This window comes from Diaphorina citri, unplaced genomic scaffold (genome assembly GCF_000475195.1).
Source record: "Diaphorina citri unplaced genomic scaffold, Diaci psyllid genome assembly version 1.1 scaffold14, whole genome shotgun sequence".
NCBI lineage: Eukaryota > Metazoa > Arthropoda > Insecta > Hemiptera > Psyllidae > Diaphorina > Diaphorina citri.
The window spans coordinates 40,759-57,909 of NW_007377453.1; the positions used below are offsets into that span (position 1 = coordinate 40,759).

Here is a 17,151-nt window from a genome sequence, read left to right on the forward strand (position 1 = left end):
ACACCATTTTTTACTTTTATCCTATAGGAAGGAAAGTAATGTAATCGGGTCAAATTTTCGATGGTCAGTTTTTAGTGCCAAAACACGTTTTGAGGTCCCTAGAGCCTAAATCCAAAGTTTCAGCTGTGTGTCTGTCTGTCTGTCTGTCTGTAAACAAAATATCTCGAGAACGGTAAGAGCTAGCGTCTTGAAATTTGGTATGTAGCTGTCAAATGTGACAAGGATGCGACACGAAACTTTTGGTCAAGATCGGTGCAACGTTGGCGGCATTTTACCGCTTTTTGGCGGCTTTCGGTGTAATTTAACAATATCTTGGGAACGGTACAAGCTAGAGACTTGAAATTTGGTATGTAGTTCACAAATGTGACAAGGATGCAACAGAAAAGTTTAGTTAAGATAGGTGCTGCGCTTGGCGGTATTTTGACCGCTTTTGGACGGATTTCGACCGTTTTTTGGCGGTTTTCAGCTATACCGACTAAACGGTTAGAGATATGGTAAAAGTTAGGGTAAAATAATACTCAAATAAGCATCATTCAATAGGATAAGGAAAGTCGTGTGATGTTCACACCAGATTTTTTGCACAAAGCTAAATCAAAATTTTGAAGATGTCCTTCAAAATCAAGCCCCCCCAAAAATTTAGGCAAGAACCGCCTATGAAGGGTTCTCTCTGAGGTCAATGAATGGCCCATTGGGTATCATCTTTATAGAGAGGTACTTCATTTCAAATGTGCTCGGGCGTAAAGTAGGACCTGATCTCTCTGGGACTTCCTACGTCCAGGTTCAGACCTAGGGTGGTCAACACGAGGGCTTGTTTGGGTCGGAGCAAGATCTTGTTGGTTCGCACTTTTTCTCTGGAAAAAGAAAAAAAAATGAGGCAAAGCGAACAGAATTAGAAAAGAAAGAAACAGGGAAAGGAAAAATAGAAAAGAATAATAAGAAGAAGAAATTCCAGTTTTTTTTTTTTTTTTAGTGACGGTCTTTGCCCTCCATTGGGAGACAAGCTATCTGCCTCCTAAGTGGGGTTGGGAAAACAGCACGTGACTGCCCAGCTGGTCCATCCAGATTATGTGTGGACACATCTTCAAAGGTTTCCACTAGGGCCGTATTTCTCGAGTTTGATATTTCTCCCTTGCTGTAGGCCAGATTCTGAAAATTTGGACCATCCCCCGCAGTACATCACTGTTTGAACTTTCGGCCCCCCCTCCCTCGACAAAATCCTGGATACGGCTCTGCTACCTGATAATGAGTAGGAACCAAGGCCCTCAAAGGTTCACACACTTACCCAGGCCCGACTTCGGAGTTCTTGCTGGCCGCATACACAATCATCTCAGGGGGCAGAGTTTCTCTCTTGGACTCCAAATCCCCCCACTCTAGTTCCGACCCTAGGTTTATCACCACTGCATAGGTAGGGTGATCACCAAAACTCCTGAAAAAAAAAAAAACAAAACGGATATTTCCACACATTTCCCGATTTTGAAAATTTGGACCGATTGCAATACTTTCATTACTAGTATAGCTCCGCTATACTGTAGTAATAGAAAGTAAAAACTATTGAAGTATGCTTATTTGGGCGTTCTTCTACCGTAACTTTTACAATATCAAAATCAATATTAATCAGTACCTACCTATGTTATATATGAGCAACCAATGAAGAGGAAGGAGAACCATCTCCTCAGAGGTTGAAATCAGCCTAGGAGATGCTTTATTTGTACCTAAATATTCAAAAATAAAGAAATCTTATTCAAATTCAAATATCTCTAACCGTTTAGTCAGTTCAGATGAAAACTGCCAAAAAGTGGTCGAAAACTTTCAAAATACCACAAACCGCAGCACCTATCTTAACCAAAAGTTTAGTGTCACATTTGTGAACTACATAGCAAATTTCAAGTCTCTAACAGTCTAACTCATAATTTTCCCCAGATATCAATAAATTATATCAAAAACCGGTCAAAATACGTCTAAAGGTTGCACCGATCTTGACCAAATCGCCAGCTACCGGTAACTCGCGATCGATCGGTTGGAGATCCCTGATCTAGAAAATCCTACCTGACGAATCCCAGAACCCATTCGGACAGCGTAAACACCTCCAGATCGCCTCTCTGTATGGTGGCCGATTTCTTGAGCATAGCCAGCGATTTGTACACGTAGTAGTGACTGCGATTATTCTGCTTCTGGAGGGCCAGATTATTGCGGTAGTAGTTCGGATTGACCGGAAGCCATGCATACAGGCCACTGGTGAAACCTGAAACAAGATGACCAAGGTTGGTGAGGACAGGATTGATAGACATAGGTAGAAAATATGGAAAAGAGAAGAGTGTTATTTTTTCCAAGAGGTTTGATAGAGGGAACAGTAACTGCTAGGATCTTATCGTCCCGAAATCGAAGAGATAAGGAAAACCGGATTTGAGAAAACTAGCTATTCCGAGAACTAAAATTATCCGTTCAGGATAAAATCCGCACCGGGCGGGAATCGAACCCGCGGCCTAGCGCTTACAAGGCAGCGGTGCTACCCTCCAAGCTAACTAGACTGGTGCCTCGTTTTCTGAAGAAGTTCGAAACTTACTGAAGAAGTTTACTGAATTATCGGTTAAAATCGGTCAAAAAAGTTGATAGTCTTGCGCCCAAAATAAACAGGACGTGAAAAGGCCCACTTCACACCTACCTGCATTGATCGTCCCGTCCCACTGGAACGGCGAGCGGCAGCCGTCCCGTGTGAACTGGGTGTACCGTTTCGGACCGACGCCCAAGGCCTGAGGGTCTACCGTTTGGTCCCATCGTGTGAACGAATCTTCCATACCCAACTCATCACCGTTATAGGTGATTGTGGTCCCGGGAAGGAGTAGGGAGATCATGTGAAGGCCGTCTATTAGTTCCGGGTCGAACCGCGTGGCGGCGCGCTTTTGATCGTGATTCCCGATCTGAATGTGAAAAGGACAATATATTATGATAGGTCGATAGGTAAGAATAAACATCTGGTGTGAACATCACACGACTTTCTATTACATTTGCGGAATACGTATTTGGAAAAAAAAAAAAATGTGAATTTATTTATTTATTTTAAATTGATCTTTGTTACTCCTCTTCATACTCACCACCCAGTTCCCCCACATATTAGCCGGCAGGTTGTTCTGCCAGGTCATGATGATGTCCTGAAAGTCGACGGCGGTAGACTGGCGGTTCAGATGGGTAATGGGGAGGAAGTTGAACGGAAAATGGGCGCCCCTCACGGTAGAATTGCCGTAGTACCGCATCAGATTGTCCACCGTGTTGCTGTAACACTCTGTGATGAAGATCCTGCGGACGGAAAATAGACTGGTTAGGTAAAATTGACCCATGCATGGGAGGGTCGACAAAATTTGCACTCGTTTTTCGATTGCAAATATTTCAACGGGTTACTTTCTGGTGTTCTCGTGTTGACCCAGCACCTGAATGGGGTTTAGACGAAACCCTTTCATGAGGAGGGGACGCTTGACATAAAGTTCAGTGTTCTGATTCAGGGAATATATACAGGGACAAGAAAGACTCATACTAACTCCGACGGCTCTCAAACACCCTAGCCTTTAATTAACTCACCCAAGTTTTTGACTTCGGACAGCAGGTTCTTGAAATCCGTGATGGTACCAAAAATGGGTTCGATGTCCCGGAAATCCGATATGTCGTAGCCAAAGTCCACCATGGGTGATTTGAAGATGGGTGACAGCCAGATGACGTTCACGCCAAGGTCATGCAGGTAGTCCAACTTGGAGATGATCCCTGAAAGATCGTAAAGGTTTGATTACTCGACTCCCTATGAGCTTCACGTGACGCTTCACGTGATCTCACGTGACGTGGCAGAAGTGTGTTTCTACCTTAAGATCCCAGGATTCCCAGGAGTCAATTTCAGCAAGACCGCAGAACTTCTAAACAACTTCTCCTTCTCAGTGTTCAAGTTCTCACTTCCTCCCCGGAATTTCGAGGAAGAAATGACTTTATGTAGTGGTCAAACCTGCCTTGGTGGTGTAGTGGTCAAGGCGCTCGACTGGTAAACAGGAGGGCGTGGGTTCAATCCCAGCCGAGGTATGGAATACCTACGGACTACCTACTTAAAAGACCTGATTTCGTTAAGTTGAAGGAGAAGGTCTCGTGTTCGAATCCCAGAGTCGACAAAAATTGTACTCGTTTTTCGATTGCAAATATTTCAACGGGTTACTTTCTGGTGTTCTCGTGTTGACCCAGCACCAGAATGGGAAGCATTGTGTTTCCTCTTACCCATCTAATGAGAGGCATACTACTCTATCCTAAACAGATAAGGCTCGTTCTCGGAACGGTTGGCTTTCTCCTATCCTGTCTTCCTTCTTCGCTTTCGGGGCGATAAGACCTTAACAGCTACAGTTCCCTCTATCAAACCTCTTGAAAAAACTTCGGATGTTTTCGTCTTGAGTTGTTGACCCAATATGTAAATGGGAAGTATTATCTCTCCTCATCCATCGGATGAATGACATACTACGAAATGGATATGTTACGACACAGACCACACTGGTCTAAACGACTAAACACTCAACATACCTGGTCTGTCCATCCACATACGTGTACAATGTACATACAACGGGATGGACATGTTACGACACAGACCACACAAAACAGCCAAAACACTCAACATACCTGGTTTGTCCATCCACATACTTGTACGAGTCGAACAGTTTTCGAATCCTGTAAATCACCTCGTAGGTCCCCGGTTGGTCCATGGTGTAGTTGTGGCTCAGATAGTCGTGGTCCGTGGGTTCGAAGTCCGGATTGCCACTAAGCGGTTCGTCCAGTAATGCGTCGTCTTCTACTAGGAAAGGGACGGAATCGAACCGGAACCCGTCCACTCCGTGGTCCAGCCAGAACTTCAAGATATTCTGCAAATGGAATTGAATATAGGAAAGTGGAATGAAAAAATCTGGTGTGAACATCACCCGACTTTCCTTATCCCATTGAATTATGCTTATCTGGGTCAGTACAGCTGAAAACCGCTAAAAAGCGGTCGAAAATTGTCAAATACAGCTAACCGTTGCCGTTGTCCCGATGTCGATGAAAAGTATTATATCGATATAATCGAATAAAAGACAATGGAATTAAATAAAACCGGAGGGATAAGAGTCGTTGTTGTTGTTGTTGTTGTTGTTGTTCTTGTTGTATCGGCGGCTTCACCTGTATCCAAATGGTGATGGCAGAATAAAAAAAAGATATCTTAATTTTATATCTGCCATACACCGGGATGTGGTAGGTAAACATTGGATTTTAGGATTATTGAGATATTGGGGAAAATCCTACAATGCTGCAGTGAGCACCAAAGTTGTGACATAATAACACAAAGAAACTGCATTTACATTTACAATCTTACCTTTCAAATCCCCTACACCATCACCGTTGATGTCCTTGAATGACCTTGGGTAGATCTGATAGATGATGTCCGTCTGCCACCAATCCAGAGGGGGCAGTCGTCGACCGGTAATGTTTCCTAAATTTGCCACCAGGAGCAGGACAGGCAGGATGAGTAGACGCTGAAACAAAGGGCAATTAAATGGTGTTTGAGATCTCTCCTCCAAAACAAACTTAGTGGAGATGACAAAATTCTTCTAGCCCGATAACACGTTGGACACAATAGTTCACAATGGATCACTGAAGCCACGTTTCCCATGGTATATACCTATCGCCCCTCTTTTAAATAGGGCAAGTGTACCATTTATTGGCCCACCTGCCCACATTTATTTTTCTAATTTTTGTTTTTATTACTACACTTTTCGAATAGCACTGGTTCGATAGCGGTCTTTGATCCCTTTCTTTTGATAAAATTGGATCTTGAAAAAGTTCGTCCAGTTCAGACTTATGTGGCGTATGGTACAGGTGGGCCAATAAATGGTAAATGAGAGGCATACTACTCTATCCTAAACAGATAAGGCTCGTTCTCGGAACGGCTGGCTTTATCCTATCCTGTCTTCCTTCATCGCTTTCGGGGCGATAAGACCTTAACAGCTACAGTTCCCTCTATCAAACCTCTTGAAAAAAACTGCGGATGTTTTCGTCTTGAGTTGCTGACCCAATATGTAAATGGGAAGTATTATCTCTCCTCATCCATCGGATGAATGACATACTACGAAATGGGTATTTTACGACACAGACCACACTGGTCAAAATGACTAAACCCTCAACATACCTGGTCTGTCCATCCACATACATATACGTGTACAATGTACATACAACGGGATGGACATGTTACGACACAGACCACACAAAACAGCCAAAACACTCAACATACCTGGTTTGTCCATCCACATACTTGTACGAGTCGAACAGTTTTCGAATCCTGTAAATCACCTCGTAGGTCCCCGGTTGGTCCATGGTGTAGTTGTGGCTCAGATAGTCGTGGTCCGTGGGTTCGAAGTCCGGATTGCCACTAAGCGGTTCGTCCAGTAATGCGTCGTCTTCTACTAGGAAAGGGACGGAATCGAACCGGAACCCGTCCACTCCGTGGTCCAGCCAGAACTTCAAGATATTCTGCAAATGGAATTGAATATAGGAAAGTGGAATGAAAAAATCTCGTGTGAACATCACCCGACTTTCCTTATCCCATTGAATTATGCTTATCTGGGTCAGTACAGCTGAAAACCGCTAAAATGCGGTCGAAAATTGTCAAATACAGCTAACCGTTGCCGTTGTCCCGATGTTGATGAAAAGTATTATATCGATATAATAGAATAAAAGACAATGGAATTAAATAAAACAATTAGTGGAGATGACTTGGAATCGCTAACCATTACATTCGGACAAAATTAGGTTAGTACAAAAGTACTTAGAAAACAAGTAGGTACTTACCATTTTTATTGAGTGGTGAGGATACCCGAACAAAAATTCAACAAAATGAAAAATATCACAACTTTCGCCTCGGTTTTGAAAATCACTGATTCGACTTGGGGCCTTTTTTTTGGTGTACGACTTGTAGGGCTTTGCTTTAGTGTAGGACAGGTATGCCTCCTTTTGGTCTAGGGGAGGGCTTTGTGCTCCTCTTGATGTAGGTATGTCCCCGTTTGGTGGAGGATAGATATGTCTCCTTTCGATGTAGGGCTGGTAAGGCCTTCGTTTGGTATAGGACAGGTATGCCTGCTTTTGGTCTAGGGCTGATAAGGCTCCGTTAAATGTAAGCCGGGTAGACCTGCGTTTGGTGTGGGGTTGTAAGGCTTGTCAGGAAAACACGCTCATTGCAATGAGAAAAAACAGAAGACCTGTTTGTGGAGAGTCAGTTTGAGTTGAATTGGACCCTATCATGCCTACAATATTGGAAAATGTTCTTGGATAAAAGTCTCACAAAATTAGATTAGATTTTAGAGGTTTTCTGAAAATACAAAAGAAAAGAGGTGTGTAATGAAAGGAAATTAAAGGGAAAAAGAATGTAGGTACGTATAAAGAAAAGGTTAAAAATGCCACTTAAAATAAAACCTAAAATAAAGTGATTTCAGACTTAAACCTAACTAATTTTTGTTTTCTTTCACAACTAACTTTGTTTAATTATTTTCAATTTTTGCAATCCGCAAAATTCTTCCACTACACAGATAAAATAAAATTTACCGATCGTACTCTGATGTTCACAGTTTCTTTACGATTATTTAAAACAGTTGCTTCTGTAATATGTTAATTTATTTTAATAGGTACGTACACTCATCTGATTGTGTTGACTTTCGTCAAGTGATTTTATCTTGATTTTTCATTATCTTTGCCTTTTTACCTACATCTGGAGTGATTTGTATTTCATATTTCAACAGCCAAACAATTGACTTTTTATCGACTCTAGGTACCTAGCCCGAATCAGTGTTTCTAAAAGACCAACATCTCGTGATTAAAAATTCATTGCCAGTCTAGTTGCTTTGGAGGATAGCGCGTCACCCTTGTAAGTGCTAGGTCGCGGGTTCGATTCCCGCCCAGGGCGCATTTTATTTTAAGCGTCAGATAAGTTTCTTTCTCGGAACAGCTAACTTTTTCCTATCCTGTCTTCCTTCTTTCTTCGCTGTCGAGACGATAAGCCCTTAGCAATTATACAGTTCCCTCTGTCAAACCTTGGAGGGTATCAAAAGTACCTACCAATCTTATACTGAATGCCTACCTAGTTAACTTGTTAATCAAGGACTAAAAAATTTATCAAGTCATCCATCATGATAGAAAATATGTTCCTCGAGGAGCAAGTAAAGTATTAGTAAGTAATAAAGTACCTACTTATTTATTTTATTTAATTAAAATATTTATCTTATTTAGTCTACTGTCGGCTAAGACTACTTATTGTACATATTTATGATATGATTTGTTCCATCAATATTGACATTAGGTATTAGGTACCACTCGAAGTACAAACAAACAAATAAGATGCTCTCTTTATCTCAGGGCCGTATTGAGGGGGTGGCGAGCCCCCCCCCCCCCCCCTCCCATGTCATAATATGTTTATGATTAAAATAATGTCAAAGTATGTAATTACATCATATCACAGCAAGTGATTAAATGTCAAAGTATACTTATACTTGATACTTCATTATTAATCAACGACATTAGACATTCTGATGTCTACAAGGAAATCAAGCTGATATCTGATTTTTTTTTTTTCAAGAGTTTTGATAGAGGGAACTGCAAGTGCTAAGGTCTTATAGTCCTCAAAACGAAGAGACCAAGGAAGACAGGATAGAAGAAAGTCAGCCGTTCTTAGAACGAACCTTATCTCTTCAGGATAAAATCCGCCACGGAATCGAATTCGCGACCTAGCGCTTACAAGGCAGTCGTGCTAACCTCTAAGGCTAAGTTAATTGGGCTGGCCGATACCTACATTGTAAAAGTTACTCAGGCCGGAACAGGCCAATTTACGTCCATAGTAGATTAGGTACATGTCTCTTATCCCTTTTATGACTCTTATGAGTTTATGACGGAATGATATAGGGCATACTACGAGACATGGGACAATCCCCATTGGGACATGCTACGGCACAGACTCACCCAGTTGTTCGGTGGCTGACGCACTCCGTTGACAACCTTGCCGTCTTTCCAAATGAAATAGTCAGTGTATGGCTCTACTTTGGCGACTGACTTCTGGAACCAAATGTGCTGATCGCTGGTATGGTTTGGTACAAAATCAAGGATCAGCTTCATACCTGCAAATTAAAGTTGAAGAGGGTTAACCTCACAACGTTCACCACCTATTCAACTGCCCAGACCTTTCAACCATTCTGGACCCAACAGCCTTGAGGACCAATCCTGTGGAGGTGGCGCAGCTCCTGGACTTGAAGACCGAGATGTAGTAGACAACGTTAACAACAACAGGGATTACCCACCGATTTCTATAGTTTAGACCAGTGGTTCTCAAACTTTTTGCATGGCGCCCCCTTTGGGCATATTCTCATTTTTCACGAAACGAACCAACCTCAGTGGCTCAAGCAGTTAGCGCGGGAGGAATTTCAGAACTGGAGGTTTATAGAAAAAGCTCGCGCCCCCCCTGAGGGAGCGCTAGACCTTCTCCTAAAATTTGAGGGAGCCCAAACAAAAATGGATGCGGCACACAAGGGGTAAAGAAGAGACCGCCTTAACATAATAATGGGGGGCACAAGTTGAGAACCTCCCAATACTCCTTGGACCGGGGCCCACTCAGCCTCATGAGGAAAATGAGTAGCTGTGTCATTTGAATATAGCAACCGGTGCCAGCAAAGTATAGGTAAACATTGGAAGCGTGGATCAAACTATACCGATTTGGAAAATCCTAAAATCTTGTAGTGATCACGAAAAAGTTGTGCCAAAATACAAAGAATTTGCATTTATTATTTATTTACCTGTCATAATACTCGTCTGTTTATGACTAAAATAATGTCAAAGTATGTAATCACATCATGTGACAGTAAGTGATTAAATGTCAAAGAATACTTATAGGTACATTATTAATCAACGACATTAGACATTCTAACGACAGTCTACAAGGAAATCAAGCTGATATAATTATCATTTTTTTTTTTCAAGAGTTTTGATAGAGGGAACTGCAAGTGCTAAGGTCTTATAGTCCTGAAAACGAAGAGACCAAGGAATACAGGATAGAAGAAAGTCAGCCGTTCTTAGAACGAACCTTATCTCTTTAGGATAAAATCCACCACGGAATCGAATCCGCGACCTATCGCTTACAAGGCAGACGTGCTAACCTCTAAGGCTAATTAGGCTGGCCGATACCTACATTGTAAAAGTTACTCAGGCCGGAACAGGCCAATTTATGTCCATAGTAGATTAGGTACATGTCTCTTATCCCTTTTATGACTCTTATGCGTTTATGACGGAATGATATAGGGCATACTACGAGACATGGGACAATCCCCATTGGGACATGCTACGGCACAGACTCACCCAGTTGTTCGGTGGCTGACGCACTCCGTTGACAACCTTGCCGTCTTTCCAAATGAAATAGTCAGTGTATGGCTCTACTTTGGCGACTGACTTCTGGAACCAAATGTGCTGATCGCTGGTATGGTTTGGTACAAAATCAAGGATCAGCTTCATACCTGCAAATTAAAGTTGAAGAGGGTTAACCTCACAACGTTCACCACCTATTCAACTGCCCAGACCTTTCAACCATTCTGGACCCAACAGCCTTGAGGACCAATCCTGTGGAGGTGGCGCAGCTCCTGGACTTGAAGACCGAGATGTAGTAGACAACGTTAACAACAACAGGGATTACCCACCGATTTCTATAGTTTAGACCAGTGGTTCTCAAACTTTTTTGCATGGCGCCCCCTTTGGGCATATTCTTCCCTCATCTTAAGTAGTCCATAGGTTTTTACTAAATGATAACCTTTCTACCCAATAATAATAATAATAGTTCTTATTTATACTGCTTGCCTAGGACTGAAAAGTCCCTTTACTCCAGCAGTAGGCTACTACTATTATTGTGGTCAAACTCTCAAATTATATGAGGATAAAATTCCATACCTCGGCTGGGATTGAACCCACGCCCTCCTGTTTACCAGGCGAGCGCCTTGACCACTACACCACCGAGGCAGGTACCAACTGATGAGCTCTTGCCCCTATAAGAACGAAACGTGTCCTAGACTACTCGAAGGTGTTGACTAAAGGGGTTCCAATCTTCCAATTCGCCTGTAGTCGTCATATCGATCTTTACAATCTCACCTTTCGTCAGCTCCCATGGCGTAGTGGTCACTGCGCTCGCCTTGCACGCGGGAGACCCGGGTTCGATTCCCGGCGGGGTCAAGAAATTTGTGAAGCTCTTTTTTTCCGCATAATTTACGAGTACGTATAATAAATTGATATTTTTCATAATTACTAACCCCGAAGCTACCTAGGTACTGGTGGTAGGTAGGTAATAAGTACCTACTTCCAAAATAATCATGTCTCCTCAGGGCCGGTAACTGCTGACGGCTTTGGAAAAGTCGAGTTTCAAAAACAGAAAGTTTCTTCTTCTTCTTTTTTTTTTTTCGGTTAGGCGCTTTAACGCTTATTATCGTAAGGTCGTTCGCGCCGGTCCTCGGTTATATTATATCAGGTGGTAGATGTCCAGTTGTTGGAGGTAAGTGAATAGTGAGGAGACACCCTCTTCGTCGTCGCCGAGTGAGGGAGGTGGTTGGAGGGAGGAGCGAATGTGACCGTGGCGGGGACAGGAAAGGATATGTCGGACGGTGAGTGGGGCCCCGCATTGACAGATGGGAGGAAGTCTTCTTGAATGGGTGACTGATCGATCATCTGAGATGGTCATATAGGTATACCTAATATTTGTAGAATAAATCCCGGCTGTTAGAGAGCCTATTCCAGTGACTGGGTGCAAGAACTCAATCTTGGGGATCTTGACATTTTAAATAAAGAGAAAATTAAATACATTTTTCCTACCTTCTTCCCTATACATATTTATATTTTCACCATTTTACCTTTACCTACGTTACGTATGCACTTCTGTAAAATAAATTCCTCAACCTCGTAGCTCGTAGGTAAGTTGAAATACGAGTACCTACCAAGTTCTAATTACATAACTTCTATTCGTATGGGTATTTTTTGTTTCTTTTTTATTTTTAAGCATTTTCACGTGAAAACCGTCCGTACCCCTAAACCCCTGACCTTTATCCCTAAAACCCGTATTGCATCCCTACCTGACCTACCTTTTCACAAAACTCATTATCCCTACAATTTTCGAATTAAAAAACGCTCTTGAGCGAAATGTAATTTGAAAGTTCATTAAAATTTTCGAAAAATTGTGTATTAAATAACTCAGAAACTGTCTGTCGGGGCGTCAGGTCCTTTCGTAGAAGTCTGAAGGGGGGGGGGGGGGGGGGAGAACGAACACTATCCCATCAGGATAAAATCCGCCCCGGGCGGGAATCGAACCCGCGGCCTAGCGCTGACAAGGCAGACGCACTACCAACTAAGCTAACTAGGCTGGCCAATAACAATTTTCAACTTCCGAATTTTCCAAGTTCCGAAATTTCGAGTTCCAAAATTTTCTCTCGCAAACCCGTCGTCCTCATCATGATCAAGCCATTTCCAAACTTTTCTTCAATTAACTAGCGTGCCACTCCGAATTTCCTATCCTTTGTGCTCGTATAGCTTTCGCCAAAGTTTACAAAGGTAGAAAACTTGTTCCATCCATTTCTTAAATTGAGTTTTCTTCGCCACCCCTCCCTTCTATCACCACCCTTACCTCCGATCCCCCGCAGGGCCTTTCCCAGGGGGGTTTGTTGGGTCCTATTTGGGCCTGGGCTCAAGGTGGCTTGGACACAAGAATTTTATTCCCCCAGAAAGGAAAATAAAATACGACTTCTTAAGTAGGTACTCGTATTCTTGTTGAAAAAAATCTTCGTAGGAGCTGGGTGTTAGGGCGACCACACTCGTAAGTTTTCAATTACTTTTCTTTCGACTGGGGAAAGTATCGGGAAATGCGCTATGATTGGCTGCACTCATCAGCTGGTCGTTCCCCTCCAACCACAACCAAGAGGAACAGGGGAGAAAGCGGAAATTGAGCTATCGCCATAAAAAATCTTTTCAAATCAGCATCGTTACGCCATGGTTTCGATAAATTACTGACATTTTCGGTAACTATACATATTACTCTAACATCCTCGTTGCTCTGCCCAAACAAGGGGCCCATTGTTGGAGCCCCGTCGCCCGATTACGGTGTGTACGGGCCTGATGGAACAGGTATAGTAAGGTACCTCGTGTTAAGTAGTGGACGGGGAGGGTAACCCGAGGGCTGGTTGAAAGTTTGACGACACAATTTGGTAATGAATTGAAATAATTGAACGTCTGAGTTTGAGACATCGAGAATATTGTAAAGGTTCAATAGTAAGGTACCGTTTCAGTACCTTTACTACCGTCACACCGTCAGAAAAGCTTTTTACTTTCCTTTTTTTCCCAGTTCTCCACGCGTTGCAGAAGTCCTTGGAAGTTATGAGCACAAGGAAGGTCTCAGCTTTCAATGCACAAGGCACTATTTAATGGTTTGTTGACTTGAAACCCTTTCTGTCCATACTGTCTGGGAATGGTGGTAGTGCAGAAAATGAAAATGACCTAACCTTAAGCCTTATGGTTTTCAGTCTCATATTCATTAATTATAACTTTCTATTACTAAAGTAATGGAGAAAGTATTCTTGTTATGTTTCACCACGTGTCTGCACTAAAATAGCTACTATGCAAGTTACCAACAACTTCAACAGAATCTAATGTTTTTTTTTTTTTTTTTTTTTTTTTTTTTTTTATTGAAGGGGTTCAGGGAATAAATATTCATAAGCTTCGACTGGCGTTGTTAACCGTTTTGGAAATTGTCTTCATTCGTTATTTTATTCGTAATATTCATTACTCCCTTACCTCCTAACATTTCCCTCTCCCCTTGCACTTTATCCAACGTAAAAAATCCCTCATTTGAAATAATTAAAAGGGAAAAAGCATAATATTCCCTCCCTCTCCCATTCCTCTCAGCCGTGAAGATTTTATTATCTTTTTAATAACAACAGCAACAACTTGTGTTCTTCCTACGAGTTATATTTTTATTTTTTTACTTTCTATTTTTTATGATTTTTACTGAATTAACAGACATTAAAAAATTTTGCTCGAGATTTTTCCTCCTTATTAGATTTTTGTTTACCGGCTTCTCTTTTCTAGCCATGGGAAATGGACTACGGACCTGTCCCGAGCGTGTCCGGAGAAGGTCAGGAGAAGGGGGTGTGGGGGGGGAGTTGTCGAACTTTCTTTTCCGCTTTCACAAACATGTCGGCAAGATTTATAGGGTGTGTGTTTTGCAGTCTACTGAGAAAGAAAATCCATAAGCACTTTTTCTTAGAGCGATCGCTTCTGCCAAGGATTTTTTTTTCTTTTAGATTTGTTTAAATTTAAAGTATCAAGGAGCTTTTCCTCTAAGCCACATTTTGGATTACCTCATTCGGTGTTTACGTGTGGTTACCAACCTATAACTTTTTTCTTGGAGGTAGGTTGGCCATTCCAACAAATATGTAGATACCTAGGTAGGTTGGCAGGCTTCTTCCTCACTCTCAAAGAATAGACCCAATTTTCGCAATCAAAAACCCACAACGTTAGGTAGCTAACGAAAAGAATTGGGGGTGATAGAGGGATGGAATATTCAGTTTTAGAATAAGCTCCAAACATCTGAAGTTTCTGAAGTATCTCTCATGTAACACCAGCATTACATTATAGTTTGACCAACAGTATATATTACTTTGACCAACAATACATTAGTAGATGCGACTTATGAGCAACACTGTTTCATTTGGTATACTTCAATATGATCTTGATTCTTGATATCGTGATAGGCTACCTAATTGGTTTTCTGGGTGTCGCTGAATGATTGGCATGAAACACTAGCTCTCTGATGACTCTGATGAGTAGGTGGTTTTTTTTTTTTTTTTTGGTTTGTCTGTCGGCTCTGGATGGGTGTGCGTTATATCAAGTTGGTTTACAAGATTACAAGAGAAGCATTTATTTAATAACAAATAAAGCAGAAAGCAGCTGCCAGCCTGTGACTGTTTGAACAGCACAGCCAGAACCACCATTCCATTGGAAATCTTCATTCTCGAGGGGTATTACTTCTCGAAGTAATAGCTACCTGATAGATTCTTAAGTCAGCTTTGATAACACGTTGAGTACACCAGCTCCCAAAAGTTTACTTTAGATCAGAAGTTCTCAAACTGGGGGGCGCGCCCCCCTGGGGGGGCGTGGAGACAAATCAGGGGGGGCGCGAGCTTTTCCTATAAACCTCCAGTTCTGAAATTCCTCCCGCGCTAACTGCTTGAAAATTACCTATAATAAAATTCAATATTGACACCGCTTTTCAAGGTTCAGTAAATACCTGCCTAGCTGACTAGTTATAGCAAAAAATATTTTCATTTACATTTTTTTATCATGATTTTCCAATTAAGCATCACTTTTTTTTCTTTTTTGCGCTAGGAACGGAAGAAAAAAAATCTGGTGTGAACATCACACGACTTTCTATTACATTTGCAGAATACGTAGGTATTTGAAAAGAAATAGAAAATAAAAGCATAAAACCAAGGGGGGCGCCATGCAAAAAAGTTTGAGAACCACTGCTTTAGATCTACGTTGGGAGTGGTTGATATGCGGATTGGTTACCATCTGTTAATTGCATGCTGCTAGGTAGTTGGCCCGATCCCAAATCTACCTATGGGTTGCCAAATTTTAGGTAAAACCACCGTCATTAAAAACCCTAGCAGTTAATCCGTGACTTCAAACCCCTGTCAAGCATCAATTGTTAAATACATAATTTGAAAATAATAATAGTAATAATAATAATAATAATAATAATAATAATAATAATAATAATAATAATAATCATCATAGAGAGAAACAATAAAATTAAAAAAATCTATCAAAATCCTCTACATCTAAATAGATCTTTGAGACAGAAGACTACCTCTAAATAGATATCAAAATCATTGCTAATCAATTTCACCATTCATCATTGAATATTTCCAAAGCCGCATACCACTGGACGTCATTCAATTTCATTAACCTGATTGGAATATTGGAAATGGTAACAAAGTCAATCAGAGAACTCCAGATGATATGAGATTGACAGTCAATTACCATCGAGATGGAAAGGAACGGCCGTATCGCCTTGGTGGTTAAGTGGGAATCCACTGAACACAAGAAGGAAGACTATGAATAATATGAAGGTTGGGTTCATCTTAATGTTCTCAATACTATAAATAATATTATGAATAATGAACATGAAGTTATTAATCAACATTCAAATGACCACTTGAAGATGTTCAATGTCTCGGGTTTCATTTATTTTAATTATTTTATGCAAAGTATATCAACTTTATGAAGGTTCATGACAATCATGATAATAGAAAACATGGTTATTTAGACGAAGAAATAAATTATTATGAATAAAAGTGCATCTGCAGTAAGGTTATTGAAAGAGTGGAGGAATTATTATTCTGAATCCTTAAATTACATCTCCGATGCGAAGGTTTGTCTTCTTCACGGCTATCCTGATCTTAAAAATTGCTGCTTTGAAGATAGATCTGCAGTCTGGCTGATGACAAGTTGAACCAATCTCGCAGATTCTAAAGCCATGGTAAAGAGCAGAAAATGCCGAAATTCGTCTTTTTATTTTAAAGAATTTACTGCATGCCAGAGTCCAAATATTTTCAGTATTTGTCAAATTCACTCTAAATTATTACATCGATTTATAAGCTCCAGTTCTCAAAATAATGTTCTCAATTTGGTCCATCTCTTGGGGACTTTTCAGCATGTGCACAACTTGTAAAGTTAGAAATTCGCAGGGAGTTATCGGTACCTACGTCGCGTCGCGTGTTCTAACAAGTGACATAAATTATGAGGCTGTAGAAAAAAAAAGAACAAGACGGGAAAAAAGAAAAAGTAGGAGGAGAAGAAGAAGAAGAACAAGAAATAGACGAAATGGGAGAAGAATGTGGTGGAGGAGAAGATGAAGAAATGTTAAAAGAACGCTAAACAAAAAGAACTGGGTGAAGATGAATGAGTGAAGTATGAGGAAAGAGAGTAGAAAAAAAAACCCCTCGTCTACTGTTAAATGAAGCGTTAAATATACCTTGAATCCTGTTAGAACGTATTATAAATGCGACATTATTTAGATAGAACCGTATAAAAAGCACT

At 41.1% G+C, this 17,151-nt stretch overlaps 1 protein-coding gene, 1 long non-coding RNA gene and 1 pseudogene across 2 annotated transcripts; all 3 read right to left on the reverse strand.

The window, feature by feature from the left end:
* Positions 1 to 576: 576 nt before the first annotated feature.
* LOC108252122 (maltase 2) lies at positions 577 to 9,173 on the reverse strand. Its single transcript, XM_026821998.1, has 9 exons — positions 8,953 to 9,173; positions 6,277 to 6,519; positions 5,358 to 5,525; positions 4,642 to 4,958; positions 3,093 to 3,294; positions 2,663 to 2,918; positions 2,047 to 2,242; positions 1,283 to 1,426; positions 577 to 851 (listed from the first exon to the last, which is right to left on the reverse strand). Exons 1-9 carry the CDS (start codon positions 9,145 to 9,147, stop codon positions 722 to 724), a joined length of 1,851 nt encoding a protein of 616 aa, XP_026677799.1. The 5' UTR covers positions 9,148 to 9,173; the 3' UTR covers positions 577 to 721.
* Positions 7,074 to 7,696, reverse strand: LOC113466545. Its single transcript, XR_003390913.1, has 2 exons — positions 7,588 to 7,696; positions 7,074 to 7,309 (listed from the first exon to the last, which is right to left on the reverse strand). It is a non-coding gene; the product is annotated as an uncharacterized LOC113466545 (long non-coding RNA).
* A 1,141-nt stretch (positions 9,174 to 10,314) lies between the features above and the next one.
* LOC113466536 lies at positions 10,315 to 10,566 on the reverse strand (annotated as a pseudogene).
* Positions 10,567 to 17,151: the final 6,585 nt, after the last annotated feature.

What these genes read in the sequence shown, in the direction of transcription:
- LOC108252122 (XM_026821998.1), bottom strand. Translation starts at nt 9,147, where the DNA reads ATGAAGCTGATCCTTGATTTTGTACCAAACCATACCAGCGATCAGCAC. An exon ending in GGGATTTGAAAGGTAAGATT is followed by an intron (nt 4,959 to 5,357) that starts GTAAATGTAAAT and finishes ATAAGCATAATT; the next exon opens with CAATGGGATAAGGAAAGTCG. An exon ending in AACTCCGAAGTCGGGCCTGG is followed by an intron (nt 852 to 1,282) that starts GTAAGTGTGTGA and finishes TTCTTTTTCCAG; the next exon opens with AGAAAAAGTGCGAACCAACA.